Here is a 16980-nt window from a genome sequence, read left to right on the forward strand (position 1 = left end):
GGCGTCGATGACCCAGAACCACCAAGTGTGTTGTACATGGTCTCCCAATCGCCGAACGCGTTGAGATCCCACCCTCCGGCGCCGCCACCACCGTAATTGCCGTCGCCGGACATTTTTTGAAGAGATAGAATATGAAAATTGGAGAGAAATTGATGTTGATGTAGGAAGAATAGATGTGTAGTTGTGTATAAAATGAATGAATTAGGTGTATTTATAGAATAAGAAAATAAAAATAAAAATTAAAAAAATTAAGAAAAAGTTAAAAAAAACGGTAATGTTACCGTTTAAAAAAAAAAATTTTTTTTTAAAAATTCGATTTTTATAAAAAAAAATAATTATTGCGTCATTGCTGACGTGTCCCACTCGCGGGCCGGCGAGTGGGAAGCACGCACGCACGGGGATCGGCCACGTCGCCCAGGCGCGTGGCGGCTTGTTCCGTGCCGCGTTACGTGCCGTCGGCACCCGGCACGGAATGGGAACGGGACGGGAGCGGAATGCAGCGCCGCAACGCGTTCCGCGGCGAAACCGTTCCGGCGGAACGGCACGCGGAACGGTTTCGGCACGCGTTGCGGGTGCTCTAAGGTGCACTAGCCCGATTCGTTCATACAATTGAACCTGATTTTCTTTTCCTACATTCACAACCATTTAAATTTGTGAATTTACCATAAATAAATAAATGAATAAGAAAAAAAAATGTCTATTCACTAAATGTCCCTTTTAGATTCTCACAATTTTTCTATATGGAGTGTATTTTCTTCCAAGATAATTTTCGAGCTCGGCAACTTATTCGTGAGGTGATTGAAGCCGTCACTTCAGGTCCTTTAAATAATTGAGACCCCAAATATATATCCTACGTATTTATATAAACGAGCTATAAGTCATATAGTATCCAAGCCTTAAGATAAATATATTTACAATTGCAAGTGTTAAACACACAGTTACATAATATTGAATACAAACAACATTTGAATTCAAAACTTCATTAATACATTAATCTTACTGATGGCTCAATTATTAGATGGTTTTCATTTTTAAATTGGATCATACATGTTGATCCGTAGTTGAACTCCATTCTGATTTTTAAGACATTAGTACTGCATAATCCTATACTTTGCTATTCAGTTTGTTAGATAAAATAATAATAAAATATAGTCTAAAACTGAGTTGGAGATTATTTTAGTTAGAAGGGGTGACTATGATTATCACATGATTATCCGTCTAGGATTAAGTTGTGAGATTTAATCTCATAAACCAAATAAATGGAATGTATATTCAAGGAATTCATCATGTGTCAACAACGAATCTTTTGTGAAACACAAAAAAATAATAGTTTCACTTGGAACTAAAAAAATCATACAAAGGTGATTATTTATCGATTTTAGATCATTGTATAAAATTCAGATTTGAGATTATGTTTAAATCATTTTAGGTCATCCTAACTAAAATGACCTAAAAATAAATTAATAATTACATTTGTATTTTTGGTTCTGCGTTGTTTATTAAAATTGAATTTTGCATATATCAAAACCCTTACAGTTTATACATAAATATACAAGGAATTGCAATACCAGTTTTTTTGGTACAAGATGGTTATTAAGCAATCTCCATGTCCAAATCGGACTAGGCAACATGTTAGTTCTCGGGTGAACCGAATGATCCAGTCTGATTTTTAAAATATACACATCGTGTTACCTAAAATACATGTGAAGTAGCTACAACAAGCAAAGGACACTTTTTATGGATTGTGATTCCATTAGATTCACTCACATTTAACTCCTCCATTTTCGCTCCATTAGGCAATCTAAAATTGAACTTGTGTACCAACTTGGCTAAGGCAAGCTCATCCACCGCCACCGCAAATGTAATACCGGGGCAACCCCTCCTGCCTGCCCCAAAGGGAGTCAACTCAAAATGCAAACCTCTAAAGTCTATGTCCATTCCAAGGAATCTCTCTGGGCGAAATTCCTCAGGATATTTCCACAATGAAGGATCCCTAGAAATCGCCCAAACATTAGTCATCACACGCGTACGTGATGCGATATCATAGCCCAATACTGTTGTGTCTTGAGTTAATTCACGAGGGACCAACAATGGGACCGGCGGATGCAACCTTAGACTCTCCTTCATCACTGCTTTCAGATAAGACATTTTCTCCAAGTCTTGCTCATCAATTTCGTCCTTATTTCCAGCGACTTCTCTCACTTCATTTTGCAAAGTTTTCATTATTTCTGGATTTCGTATCAGCTCCGTCATCGCCCACTCAAGAGCTGTATATGTAGTATCAGTTCCTGCAGCAAACATATCCTGCAAAAGAAATATTCAATCAAATAGGGGCAGCCATAATAAGAACATACCGGGGTTTAAGAAACTATATAAGACAACAGATCAATGTATTTTTATAAGAAAACACATATCATATTGTAAAAGAAAAGTATTCATACCAAGACTATAGCTTTGATAGTTTCATCTTCAACAGGGGTGCGACTTCCATTCTCTCTCTGAAAATCAAGCAATATGTCCACAAAATCCAGCTCGCCACCATCTCCTTCTCTCCTCTCCCTAACCCTATGTTCTTGAATCACAGTCTCCAAAAACCCATCCATCTTCGTAGCAGCTCTGTCTGCTCTCTTATCCAAACCATCAAACCTTCTCATCCATCTCAGCCATGGAATGTACTCCCACAAAGGTAAAATCCCCAACAGCACCCCAAACTCAGCAAACGCCTCCTTGAAATCACTCCCCAAACCATACTTCTTCCCCAGCGCCACTCTGCAAATCACGTCGTTTGTCAGCGATGTCATGACGTCGCTCAAGTTCACAGTCTTTGAAGAAGCACACAACCTTCTGATCTTGTCGACCATGAGGGAAGTCTCTTCCTCCCTCACGCCGCGATAGGACTGAACCCTTTTGTTGCTCAGAAGATGAAGCACGCATATGCTGCGGATCTGCCGCCAGTACTCTCCATATGGCGCAAACGACACGTCCCGGTTGTTGTAGAACAGCCGGCTCGCGATGCTGAGTTGTGGCCTGTTTGAGAAGATCAGGTCCTGGTTTTTCATGATTTCACGCGCAGCCTCGGCCGAGGAGGCGATGAGGACGGGGACCTCGCCGAAGTGGAGCAGCATGAGGGGGCCGTAGCGGAGGGAGAGTGACTGGAGGGATCTGTGGGGGACTGAGCTCAGCTGGTGGAGGTTTCCGATTAGCGGAAACTTTGGTGGAGACGGAGGCAGGCGTGTCCGGGGCTTTGGAGAATGACTGCGGCGCCATTTGTGGAGGAAGAAGAGGAAGAAACATGTGGAGATTAGCATAACCAAGAAATGCGAGAGGGAAACCATTTTTGGTTTGGAGAGACTAATGTGTGAGGAGAAGCAAATGGCAAAGGGTTTTTTGTAGATGCCATCGATTACAAAGTCAACTGAAATTAATAATTTGATTAGTAAGTCCACTGAAAATATGTTATATTTTTCGAAATCGAATTAGCCTTGTAATATATATGGTTGAGATTCAGATGTTTCACTTTCCACGCTATGAAATTAATAATTTCAAATGAATATCTTAAATAATTCAAATAAAAAATATTAAATAATAAAATTCGAAAATTTCTTTGATGAAACCTTGGAGTTATCCGCAAACTCATTTTTTAGTGTCTCCTTTAATATTCTCAGAATTAATCCGGTCATGTTACTAACGACTCTTTTAGAAATAATAGAAAATATTAAATCCAAAACTCTAAAAATCACAAAGAAAAAATGAAACAATTCAAAATTAAGTGGATGTAAGTCTAGACAAATGGTCGATGACCAGGTATGCACCTCAGGCCCTTTGATGGCGTTGTGAGTGATCTTAATTATCTTAGATTTCATTATCAATTTCAAATTTCAATGTCAAATAAGATGGTGTAAACTATTTCTTATCTATCATCCACACTAAATAAAGTGCTATATTTATTGCTTAATTTTCATGACCCATGTACATGGAAAGGTAAGTCATAACATTCTAATGCATGGACTATATAAGGCGCACTAGCCCGATTCGCTCGTACAATCAGTGGCGGACGCAGAATTTTTATAGTGGGGTTCCAAATTCAGATTCGAACCTGACCTCCAACTTGCTAGTCACGTTGGAAAACCAAATCCACTAAATTCTATGTTGACATTTCTTCTGTTTATATTTTATACATAGTAATAACGAAAAATGTTTGGGGTTACCAAGGGCCCCATGTCTCCACTTAGGTCCGCCACTGCATACATTCACAACCATTTAAATTTTTAAATTTACCATAAATAAATAAATGAATAAGAAAAAAAATTAGTATGTTCACTAAATGTCCCTTTTAGATTCTCACAATTTTTCTATATGGAGTGTATTTTCTTCAAAGATAATTTTCGAGCTCGGCAACTCACTTCTTAACTAAGGGCACAACTTATTCGTGAGGTGATTGAAGCCGTTACTTCAGGTCCTTTAAATAATTGAGACCCCAAATATATATCCTACGTATTTATATAAACGAGCTATAAGTCATATAGTATCTAAGCCTTAAGATAAATATATTTACAATTGCAAGTGTTAAACACACAGTTACATAATATTGAACTCAAAACAACATTTGAATTCAAAACTTCATTAATACATTAATTTTACTGATGGCTCAATTATTAGATGGTTTTCGTGTTCAAGTTGGATCATACATGTTGATTCGTAGTTGAACTCCAATCTAATTTTTTAGACATTAGTACTACATAATCCTATACTTGGCTATTCAGTTTGTTGTTTGGTTGTGCGTTGTTTATTAAAATTGAATTTTGCATATATCAAAACCCTTGTAGTTTATGCATAAATATACAAGAATACGGGCGCACTATGGTCAATAAATGAAATTCTGTCAAAAATCAAAGCAAATCTCAGCCATTGGATCCTTAGATTGGATGGTTGTGATAAGTTGCATTTTTACATTATTAGATAAGCTACATTATTAGACTAAAATGCTACATTATTAGACTAAAATAGTATATTATTAGCTAAGTTACAATATTAGACTAATAATCTATATTATTAGATGACACGTGACATTAATATGACCATTAGATCACAATATCCAATGGACTACAAGTGTTTTGATTTTGAACACCATTTAACTTATGAATCTGAATACATCCCTACAAGGATATTATGGTAGAGTTGCAATACCATTTTTTTGGTACAAGATGGTTATTTGGCAACCTTCATGTCTAAATCGGACTAGGCAACTTGTTAGTTCACAGTTGAACAGAATGATCCAGTCCGATTTTTAAAATATTCACATTGTGTTACCTAAAATACATGTGAAGTAACTACAACAAGCAAGTGACACTTTTTATGGATTGTGATTCTACTAGATTCACTCACATTTATTTAACTCCATTTTCGCTCCATTAGGCAATCTAAAATCGAAATTGTGTACCAGCTTGGCTAAGGCAAGCTCATCCACCACCACCGTGAATGTAATACCAGGGCAACCCCTCCTGCCTGCCCCAAACGAAGTCAAGTCAAAATGCTGACCTCTGAAGTCTATTCTCATTCTCAGGAATCTTTCTGGACGAAATTCCTCAGGATATTTCCACAATGAAAGATCCCTAGAAATCGCCCAAACATTAATCATCACACGCGTACCAGATGCGACGTCATATCCCAATACTCTTGTGTCTTGAATTAATTCACGACGGACCAACAATGGGACCGGCGAATGCAACCTTAGACTCTCCTTCAACACTGCTTTTAACTAAGGCATTTTCTCTAAGTCTTGCTCTTCAATTTCATCCTTACATCCAGCTATTTCCCTCACTTCATTTTGTAAAGTTTTCATTGTTTTTGGATTTCGTATCAGCTCCGTCATCGCCCACTCAAGAGCTGTATATGTAGTATTAGTTCCTGCAGCAAACGATATCCTGTAAAAGAAATATTCAATCAAAATGGGGCAGTCATAGTAAGAAGATATCAGGGTTTAAGACACTATATAAAAATATTTGTGTGAGAAAAATATAAATCGTTGAAACTCCTAATTAAAGTATTTCTATAAGAAAAACAAAAACATTCATATGGTAAAAGAAAAGTATTCATACCAAAACGACAGCTTTGATAGTGTCATCTTCAATAGGGCTGCGACTTGCATTCTCTCTCTGAAAATCAAGCAATATGTCCACAAAATCCAGCTCAACACCATCTCCCTCTCTCCTTTCCCTAACCCTATGTTCTTCAATCACAACCTCCAAAAACCTATCCATCTTCTTAGCAGCTCTTTCTACTCTCTCATCCAAACCATCAAACCTTCTCATTCATCTCAGCCATGGAATGTACTCCCACAAAGGTAAAATCCACAGCAGCACCCCAAACTCAGCAAACGTCTCCTTGAAATCACTCCCTGAACCATACTTCTTCCCCAGCACCACTCTGTGAATCACGTCGTTCGTCAGCGATGCCATGACGTCGCTCAAGTTCACGGGCTTTGAAGATGCACCCAATTTTCTGATCTTGTCGACCATGAGGGAAGTCTCTTCCTCCCTCACGCGGCAATAGGACTGAACCCTTTTGCTGCTCAGCAGATGAAGCATGCATATGCTGCGGATCTGCCGTCAGTACTCTCCATACGGCGCAAACGCCACGTCCTGGTGTTGTAGAACAGCCGGCTCGCGATGCTGAGTTGGGGCCTGTTTGAGAAGATCAGGTCATGGTTTTTCATGATCTCACGCGCCGCCTCAGCCGAGGAGGCGATGAGAACGAGAACCTTGCCAAAGTGGAGAAGCATGAGGGGGCCGTAGCGGTGGGAGAGTGACTGGAGGGATCTGTGTTGGGCTGAGCTCAGCTGGTGGAGGTTTCCAATTAGCGGGAGCTTTGGTGGAGACAGAGGCAGCCTTCTCCGGGGCTCTGGAGAATTACTGCGGCGCCATTTGTGGAGGAAGAAGAGGAAGAGAGATGTGGAGAGTAGCACAGCCCACAAATGTGAGAGGGAAACCATTTTTGGTTTGGAGAGACTAATGTGTAAGGAGAAGCAAATGGCAATAGGTGTTTTGTAGATGCCTTCGATTAGAAAGTCAACTAAAATTACTAATTTGAATAGAAAGTCCACTGAACAGTGTTCCATAATTGATGTTTAATTTTCTATGTTATGAAATTAATAATTATAAATTAATACATTAAATAATTCAAATAACAAAAATTTAAATAATAAAATTGTAACATTTCTTTGATGAGACCTTGGAGTTAACAGTAAACTAATTTTTTACATAGTATAAAACTGAATTGTGAGATTATTTTAGTTAGAGGGGTGGCTATGATTATCACGTGATTATCCGTGTAGGACTAAGCTATGAGATTCAATCTCAAACCAAACATAATGCATATTTAATTATGAAATATAATCTTACAAACCGAGCAGTCACTGTATGTATATTAGATCATGTTTGCAATAAACGGAATGACCTAACAAGCACTTGGAGTAGCTACAACAAGCAAAGGACTCTTTCTATGGATTGTGAGTCCATTAGATTCATTCACATCTAACTCCTCCATTTTCGTTCCATTTGGCAATCCAAAATCGAATTTGTGGACTAGCTTGGCTAGTGCTAGCTCATCCACTGCCATCGCGAACGTAACACCGGGGCATCCCCTTCGGCCAGCCCCAAACGGGATCAACTCAAAATGCATACCTCTAAAGTCTATGCTCGTCTCAAGGAACCTCTCTGGAAGAAATTCCTCGGGTTTTTCCCACATTGATGGGTCCTGAGAAATCGCCCAAACGTTGATCATCACACGCGTACCAGATGCGACATCGTAGCCCAATACTTTTGTGTCTTGAGTTAATTCACGAGGGACTAGCAATGGGATTGGTGTATGCAATCTTAGACTCTCCTTCAACACAGCCTTTAGATAAGGCATTTTCACCAAGTCTTGCTCTTCAATTTCGTCTTTGCTTCCAACTACTTCTCTCACTTCATTTTGCAAAGTTTTTATGGTTGATGGATTTCTTATCAGCTCTGTGACAGCCCATTCAAGAGCAGTAAATGTAGTATCAGTTCCAGCCGCAAACATATCCTGTAAATATAGTATCAGTTTCTCGCGTCAAAAATAGTTCAGGAAAATGAAGAAGTAGATCTGCAAAGCCAAAAAAATTAGTACTCCACTAATAATATATTGATATATTACTTTTTACTCCAATATATAAACCATAAAAATGTTCCATTATCGCCACAAATGAATGCTAACAATACACTGTCGTTTTCACTATTTTTGACATTAGTTAATTCAACTTGTAACTTGTTGGTTTTCTAGAATACAAGAGATAAACACTAGCCGGGCGTAATACAACCCAATGAAGAATGGAGAAATTAAACGGAAATAAATTGAATTGAAATTACAAAACATAATTCGAAACAATAAACCGTAAAGATGTAAGCCGAGTCGAGGAGTCCTCTTTCCGCAAGACGAGATACGCCCCGGTAGTGCTCTCGGATTGGCGTGTCGTCCCCAAAGATAAAACGGCTTCGTCTTGTTCGTTGCAGCACCGCAAACAGAACAAGCTCCGGCGAACGGGATGATGGCGAGGGCAGAGCTTCGACGGAAGACTATGCAAAGAGAGAGGGAGAGCTATGCAACAATATGCTTGTGTTGTGTCTAATGTATAGAATGCAAATGATGCATGCCTATTTATAGGCCAAGTCCAATGCATATGGAGGTGGAATCAATGCAGGCATTAAGCATGCAATTATGGGTTGACTGTAACCGTCGGGGGTTACAACCCGTTACGGGAGCTGGAGAGACTGATGCATTTGGACACGTTACTCGACGGGGTTCATCGTGAACCTTTTGGCACATGATGCGTCGGGGTCCATCGGGGACCTTTTGTCACCCGCTATGCGTCGGGGTCCATCGTGGACCGTTTGGGACCCGCTGTACGTCGGGGTCCGTCGTGGACCTTTTGGCACCCGCTATGCGTCGGGTCCATCGTGAACCTTTTGACACATGGCACCCGGCAGACGGGGCACGGGTCACGGTGCACTGAGCACGGCTCGCGGCTCGCGACGGGGCAGCGTGCACGCATGGGCTCTACTGCCCATCTTAGTCCACTATAATTATTGCACGTAATAATTCATCTTATTGAACACATGTTTAATAAGGTTCTCTCCACCAATATGGGATAACTGGCTCTTTTAATTAATCCATTGGTTTTATCTCATAGCTCATTTATAGCTCACAAGTGTGACAAACTTTAATTCATAATTTCTCACTCACCGGGAATCGGTTTAGAGAAAATGAATATACCACGATCATCTACTCCGAAAGTAGATCGTCGCTATTGCATTTAATTTTACAAAATTAAATGTCTTGTCACATTTATTATTGGTCAAAGTCCATCGACCAAACACGATTCCAACAATCCCCCACATGAGTGGAAATTGCCAAATGCATATGTATGCAGACACAAGCTCAACCCTCAAGAGGTATGTAAGCATAAGGATTGGTAGTTTTTTGCTTTGAACCATCCATAGTCAACACCATCGGATACACAGGCGGCTTAGTAGCGCGATGCTTTGAACTATTCCCCCACAGCGTGCACCGAGACAATGGTGTCAACACTTAAACACCTCAACCTCATCCGTTCTCACGTTTTGTGTCCATTGCGGTCTTGGACACCACTTTGGATTCATAAGTGTGTTTTATGAAGCGACCACACTTCGCACTTACATAGGTGATTCTTAGTCAAGTACCTTGCCATACTTGGTCTCTTTGAGAACTCCATCTCTTTGAGATCCTTAAGAACCATTAAAAGTCATAGACTTAGCCTTTACCACTAGGCAAGTTCTCCAACACTCTATTGCTCTCTAGGGAATAGATATAGTTGAGTGTTTCTCATGAACTCTCATAGCTTAGTTGTCCATTTGAACCAAGTTCTTGGGATCTCCAGTCATCATGGTTGGGTTACCACTATGATAATTCTTTAGTTTGTGGATTTCAAACCCATTCCCTCTAGCAACTTATTCATTTGATCACGGTTTAACCCTTTGGTTAGCGGATCCGCTAGATTATCTATTGACTTCACATAGTCAATTGTAATCACCCCTGTTGTGATCAAATGTCTCACGGTGTTATGTCGTCGACGTATATGTCGTCGACGTATATGTCGAGACTTACCATTATAGAAGCCATTGTTTGCCCTTCCAATAGCCGTTTGGCTATCGCAGTGGATCAACACTGGTGGCACTGGCTTAGACCAACATGGAATGTCTTCAAGGAAGTTCTTAAGCCACTCGGCTTCCTCACCCGCCTTATCTAAGGCAATGAACTCCGATTTCATTGTTGATCGGGCTATACATGTTTGTTTTGTGGATTTCCACGATACAGCACCACCCCCAATAGTAAAGACGTATCCACTTGTTGAAAGTGAGTCTCTATTATCGGATATCCAGTTCGCATCACAGTACCCTTCAAGTACCGGGGGGTATCTCGAGAAGTGTAGCCCAAGATTTTGAGTATGTTTTAAATATCTCAAAACCCTCACAAGAGCTCTCCAATGCTCTTGCTTGGATTGCTCGTGTAACGACTCAACTTGTTCACGGCACAAGCAATGTCAGGTCGAGTGCAATTAGTCAAGTACATAATGCACCCGATGACCCATGCATACTCTTCTTGTGCAACGGGCTCGCCTTTGTTTTTGCTCAAGTGAACGTCGAGTTCAATTGGAGTCTTAACCTGCGCGCCATCATAGGCTTTGAATTTATTCAATATCTTCTCAACATAATGTGATTGTGTTAAGATGATTCCATCAGAAGTTCTTAGAATCTTCATTCCAAGAATTACATCGGCTAGACCCATGTCTTTCATGTCAACATTTCTCTTTAACATGGCCTTTGTATCGTTAATTACTTGAGTGTTGCTACCCAAGATTAACATATCGTCAACGTATAGACACACTATAACATGGCCGTTATTAGTGCTCTTGATGTAGACACATTTGTCGCACTCGTTGATTTTAAACCCATTTGATAACATCACATTATCAAACTTCAAGTGCCATTGCAATGGCGCTTGTTTTAATCCATATAAGGACTTTACGAGCTTGCATACCTTTTTCTCTTGTCCAGGTACTACAAACCCTTCGAGTTGTTCCATATATATTTCATCTTCTAGTTCACCATTTAGAAACGCGGCCTTTACATCCATTTGATGAATCTCAAGATTGTGCAATGCAGCAATAGCGAGAAGCACTCGGATTGATGTAATCCTTGTTACAGGTGAATAGGTATCGAAGAAGTCATGTCCTTCCTTTTGTTTAAAACCCTTTACTACTAATCGGGCTTTATACTTATCCACTGTTCCATCGGCCTTAAATTTCCTTTTAAGTACCCATTTGCAACCTAGAGGTTTCGCACCTTCAGGTAGATCTACCAACACCCAAGTGTGGTTTAGCAAAATTGAATCAATTTCGCTTAGAACAGCTTCTCTCCAATGCAGCCCGTCTGGGCCAGCAAAGGCTACTTTTATCGATGTTGGTTCTTCATCCAACATGAAAGCAATGTAGTCAGGACCAAATGTTTTTGGTTCTGACTCTATTACCACGTCTTAGTACTGTATCTTTTGGATCGGGCCTTGCACGCTTGCGCGATTCAGGTTCCGCATCTGCTGATTTAGAACTTGTGGCTTCTTCTTCCACTTGTTTAGAACTAGTGGTTTTTTCAATTCTTGTCTCAGAATTGGTTGAGACTTTTTCCTTGTCTTTGCAAGGAAATGTATTTTCGAGAAATACAGCATTCCTCGACTCAATTGTTGTTCCTACTGTGATAGTCGATATTTCAGACTTGTGAACAACAAATCGATATGCACTACTGTTAAGTGCATATCCAATGAAGATGCAATCAACCGTCTTAGGTCCGATTGTAACTTCTTTGGGCGGAGGAACCATCACCTTTGCCAAACACCCCCACACTTTGAGATATTTGTAGGATGGCTTCCTTTCCTTCCACAACTCATAAGGAGTGACATCTTTTCCTTTGAGAGGGATCTTATTCAAGATATAGTTGGCTGTCAAAACAGCTTCCCCCCACATGTTATGTGGTAATCCTGAAGTTAGAAGCAGTGCATTCATCATCTCTTTTAGAGTTCGATTTTTGCGTTCTGCAACACCATTAGATTGTGGTGAATATGGAGCAGTTGTTTGATGAATTATACCACTTGCGTTGCATAACTCCTCAAACGGGGCTACATATTCGCCTCCTCTATCGCTTCGAATCATTTTGATTTTACAACCAAGTTGATTCTCAACCTCGTTCTTATAATTTTTGAACGCTTCTATTGCTTCATCTTTACTTCTTAAAAGATAAATGTAGCAATACCTTGTGCAATCATCTATGAAAGTGATAAAGTACTTTTTACCACCTCTTGTTTGCACCATCTTTAAATCACATACGTCCGTGTGAATTAATTCAAGGGGTTTTGTGTTTCGTTCAACCGAATGAAACGGCAACTTAGTCATTTTTGCTTCAAGACAAATTTCACATTTATCTTGATTATCTACTTCATTAGCCTTTAGTAAATCTAAATTTACTAATCTTTTAATGGCTTTTGAATTTACATGTCCCAATCTACAATGCCACAAATTTGAAGACTCGGTCAAATAAGAGGAAGTAGATGCTTTATTATTATTAGCCAATGGCTTTGCAACACTGCGAGTTGCTACACTAAGCTTGAAAAGCCCATCGGTTACATAACCTTTTCCGAGGGATTTTCCAAACTTATACAAGACAAACCTATCAGACTCAAATACAAGTTTAAACCCCTTATTAACTAGTATTGATCCTGACACTAGGTTCTTGCGGATGTCCGGACATGTAGCACTTCCTTCGGAGTGATTGTCATTTCGGACGTCATCTTGAGGACCATACCTCCAACGCCGACATCTTCCGACGAGGCTTGGTACCCAGGTTGAGCTTCCTCTCCTCAACAGTCTTGTAAGTATAAAACTTACTTCTACCGGCACACACGTGGGCAGTGACGCCCGTGTCGATATACCAACCACATTTTTTTTTTCTCGACGTGGTTGACTTCCTCGACTACCACGGCGGCTATGTCGCCGTCGTCATGTTTGATGAAGTTAGCTCCACCAAACTTCTTGGTTGGTAGCTTCATTCTTGGAGTCATCTTTCTCCCGACATTTGGACGGGTGCCAAATGTCTCCCGGCATTTCCTAAGAACAGACGGGTGCAAAACGTCTTCCGATATTTGCTAAGGGACGTACGGGAGCCAAATGTCTCCCAATGTCTCCCGACGAACGGGAGACCGACGGGTGCAAAGTTTTCTCCCGACATTTCCCAAGGCACCGACGGGAGACCGTTTCTCCCGACGAACGGGAGACCAACGGGTGAAAAATTTTCTCCTGACATATACCAGGGCACCGACGGGAGCCCATGTCTCCCGACGAACGGGAGACCGACGGGTGCAAAATTTGCTCCCGACATTTCCCACGACACTAATGTGTGTCATACGTCTCCCGACATTTTCTCAGGGACTAGCGTGTGACAAATGTCTCCTGACACATTCTAAGGCACTAACGGGAGCAAAATGTCTCCCCATGTCTCCCGGCGATGGACGGGTGAGAAATGTCTCCCGACGTTTCCCATGCCACGGACGGGAGTTGAATGTCACTCATGTCTCCCGAAGAACGGGAGACGTCCCTTGGGACCAACGTGTGCCAAATATCTTCCAATATTTTCTAAGGCACGAACGGGAGTAAACTGTCACCCATGTCTCCCGACGAACGGGAGACGTCCCTTGAGACCAATGGGACACGCCCAACGACCCCATCCGTGGGGACGACGGGAGACGTCCCATAGGACTTCCCTATCATTGACCATTCACGAGGTCTCTCCCCCACATTGGAGTCAGTCGTGTTGATCCCAAAGGCATCAACTCTCGTGTTGGACCGACGGTCCCAACACTCAATCCATTAAAGGATTCTATGGAGCCACTTAACGTGGAACCACTAGTTCTCGTGTTGGCCCCTAAGGCCCCAACACACGTGTTGACCCCGAAGGCCTCAACACTTGATCCGTTGGAGGATCTCATGGTACCACTAACAGTGGAACCGTCATTTACGTGTTGGCCCCGGAGGCTCCAACACCGTGTTGACCCCGAAGGGCCCAACACCCGATCCAATCAAGGATCCTCGGAACCACATAGGTGGAACCATCGGTGCCACTCAAGGTGGACGCACCAGTCGACCCAAATGGGTTAGTAAGCGCTCAAGGCGCTTGGGTAATCAAGGGTAATGATGTGGACTCGACGGGAGTCTTGGTCATGGCGGGGACCCGACGGGAGTCGCTGTCACAGCGGGGACCCAGCGGAGGAACAATGGGCATGGAGGGGAACGCAGCGACGGGATCCATCTCCACGCTAAGGTATTAGTTTCGAAAGTTTTAGATTCAATTTAAAGTCCAATCTCCTTCTTCAACGGCAAGTATATCTCGTCTTGCGATTGTTGGTTTTCTAGAATACAAGAGATAAACACTAGCCGGGCGTAATACAACCCAATGAAGAATGGAGAAATTAAACGGAAATAAATTGAATTGAAATTACAAAACATAATTCGAAACAATAAACCGTAAAGATGTAAGCCGAGTCGAGGAGTCCTCTTTCCGCAAGACGAGATACGCCCCGGTAGTGCTCTCGGATTGGCGTGTCGTCCCCAAAGATAAAACGGCTTCGTCTTGTTCGTTGCAGCACCGCAAACAGAACAAGCTCCGGCGAACGGGATGATGGCGAGGGCAGAGCTTCGACGGAAGACTATGCAAAGAGAGAGGGAGAGCTATGCAACAATATGCTTGTGTTGTGTCTAATGTATAGAATGCAAATGATGCATGCCTATTTATAGGCCAAGTCCAATGCATATGGAGGTGGAATCAATGCAGGCATTAAGCATGCAATTATGGGTTGACTGTAACCGTCGGGGGTTACAACCCGTTACGGGAGCTGGAGAGACTGATGCATTTGGACACGTTACTCGACGGGGTTCATCGTGAACCTTTTGGCACATGATGCGTCGGGGTCCATCGGGGACCTTTTGTCACCCGCTATGCGTCGGGGTCCATCGTGGACCGTTTGGGACCCGCTGTACGTCGGGGTCCGTCGTGGACCTTTTGGCACCCGCTATGCGTCGGGTCCATCGTGAACCTTTTGACACATGGCACCCGGCAGACGGGGCACGGGTCACGGTGCACTGAGCACGGCTCGCGGCTCGCGACGGGGCAGCGTGCACGCATGGGCTCTACTGCCCATCTTAGTCCACTATAATTATTACACGTAATAATTCATCTTATTGAACACATGTTTAATAAGGTTCTCTCCACCAATATGGGATAACTGGCTCTTTTAATTAATCCATTGGTTTTATCTCATAGCTCATTTATAGCTCACAAGTGTGACAAACTTTAATTCATAATTTCTCACTCACCGGGAATCGGTTTAGAGAAAATGAATATACCACGATCATCTACTCCGAAAGTAGATCGTCGCTATTGCATTTAATTTTACAAAATTAAATGTCTCGTCACATTTATTATTGGTCAAAGTCCATCGACCAAACACGATTCCAACATAACTTGTAAATTTACTTTAACTCTAAACTCATACTAATTGATTTACATATATCACGTCAAATATTTTTTCTCTTTATCAAGTTATAAGAGAAGTATTTTTACCAGGACAATAGCTTTGATAGTGTCATCTTCAACAGGGGAGCGACTGGCATTGTCTCTCTGGAAATCAAGCAATATATCAACAAAATCCAAGTCACCACCATCACCCTCTCTCCTCTCTCTAACCCTATGCTCTTTAATCACAGCCTCTAGAAACTCATCAAAGGCTTTAGCCACCCTCGCAATGCTCTCATCCACACCATCAAACTTTCTAGTCCAACTCAGCCATGGAATGTACTCCCACAGAGGTACAACCCCCAACAGCACCCCAAACTCAGCAAACGTCTCCTTGAATGCACTCCCCAAACCAAACTTCTTCCCCAACGCTACCCTACAAATCACATCATTCGTCATAGACGTCAGCACGTCCGTCAAGTTCACGGCCTTTGAAGAAGCACCCAATTTTCTGATCTTCTCCACCATGAGGGAAGTCTCTTCCTCCCTCACGCGGCGATAGGACTGAACCCTTTTGTTGCTCAGCAGATGAAGCACGCATACGCTGCGGATCTGCCGCCAGTACTCTCCATACTGCGCGAACGCCACGTCCCGGTTGTTGTAAAATAGCCGGCCAGGGATGCTGAGTTGGGGTCGGTTTGCGAAGATCAGGTCCTGGTTTTTCATGATCTCGCACGCAGCCTCGGTCGAGGAGGCGATGAGGGCAGGGACCTTGCCGAAGTGGAGAAGCATGAGGGGGCCGTAGCGGCGGGAGAGTGACTGGAGGGATCTGTGGGGGCTTGAGCCCAGCTGGTGGAGGTTTCCGATTAACGGGAGCTTTGGTGGAGACGGAGGCAGGCGTTTCCGGGATGGTGGAGAATGGCTGCGGCGCCATTTGTGGAGGAAGAAGAGGAAGAGGGATGTGGAGATTAGCACAACCAACAAATGTGAGATGGAAACCATACTTTTTTGCTTGTGTGGATGCTATGGACGCCCTGCAATAATAATATGATTACAAAGTGCATGAAAATATTTATTTCATGAAATAGGGGTAGGCTTGTATTATATGGATGAAATTCAGTGTTCCATAATTGATATTTAATTTACCATGGCCCAATCTAAAATTAATAATTTTGAATTAAAATAAAATACTACATAATTGGAAAAAAAACCATCATATAAATGTGTTTTTCTAATATTCTCGGAATTCATTTTTTGCCACTAACAATTAAATAGGAAAACATTAAAAATCACAAAGTACAAGGAAACAAATTAAAATTCAGCAACCATAAGTGCCACATGGCACGACTAGATTGGCCTTCATCAT

The 16980-nt window shown here is 41.9% G+C and overlaps 2 protein-coding genes across 3 annotated transcripts; both read right to left on the minus strand.

The window, feature by feature from the left end:
- Positions 1–1495: 1495 nt before the first annotated feature.
- Positions 1496–3501, minus strand: LOC121785788 (cytochrome P450 71A6-like). 2 transcript variants are annotated; one of them, XM_042184229.1, is made up of 3 exons: positions 2842–3501; positions 2442–2769; positions 1496–2304 (listed from the first exon to the last, which is right to left on the minus strand). In XM_042184229.1, the coding sequence occupies exons 1-3, from the start codon at positions 3333–3335 to the stop codon at positions 1693–1695; spliced, it is 1434 nt and encodes a 477-aa protein (XP_042040163.1). In that variant the 5' UTR covers positions 3336–3501; the 3' UTR covers positions 1496–1692. The 2 variants fall into 2 exon arrangements, with proteins under 2 accessions (XP_042040163.1, XP_042040162.1); XM_042184228.1 differs by having other exon boundaries at positions 2442–3498.
- Positions 3502–7377: 3876 nt separating this feature from the next.
- LOC121785970 (cytochrome P450 71A6-like) lies at positions 7378–16639 on the minus strand. The gene is made up of 2 exons (XM_042184465.1): positions 15723–16639; positions 7378–8067 (listed from the first exon to the last, which is right to left on the minus strand). Exons 1-2 carry the CDS (start codon positions 16614–16616, stop codon positions 7456–7458), a joined length of 1506 nt encoding a protein of 501 aa, XP_042040399.1. The 5' UTR covers positions 16617–16639; the 3' UTR covers positions 7378–7455.
- Between the last annotated feature and the right edge of the window lie 341 nt (positions 16640–16980).

This window comes from Salvia splendens, chromosome 22, assembly GCF_004379255.2.
Source record: "Salvia splendens isolate huo1 chromosome 22, SspV2, whole genome shotgun sequence".
Lineage (NCBI taxonomy): Eukaryota > Viridiplantae > Streptophyta > Magnoliopsida > Lamiales > Lamiaceae > Salvia > Salvia splendens.

Excerpts from the sequence above, each read along its gene's own strand:
- LOC121785970 (XM_042184465.1), bottom strand. The coding sequence starts at position 16,616 with ATGGTTTCCATCTCACATTTGTTGGTTGTGCTAATCTCCACATCCCTC. Across the intron at positions 8,068-15,722 it reads CTATCAAAGCTATTGTCCTG|GATATGTTTGCGGCTGGAAC; the intron begins GTAAAAATACTT and ends CTATATTTACAG.
- LOC121785788 (XM_042184228.1), bottom strand. The coding sequence starts at position 3,335 with ATGGTTTCCCTCTCGCATTTCTTGGTTATGCTAATCTCCACATGTTTC. Across the intron at positions 2,305-2,441 it reads CTATCAAAGCTATAGTCTTG|GATATGTTTGCTGCAGGAAC; the intron begins GTATGAATACTT and ends TTTCTTTTGCAG.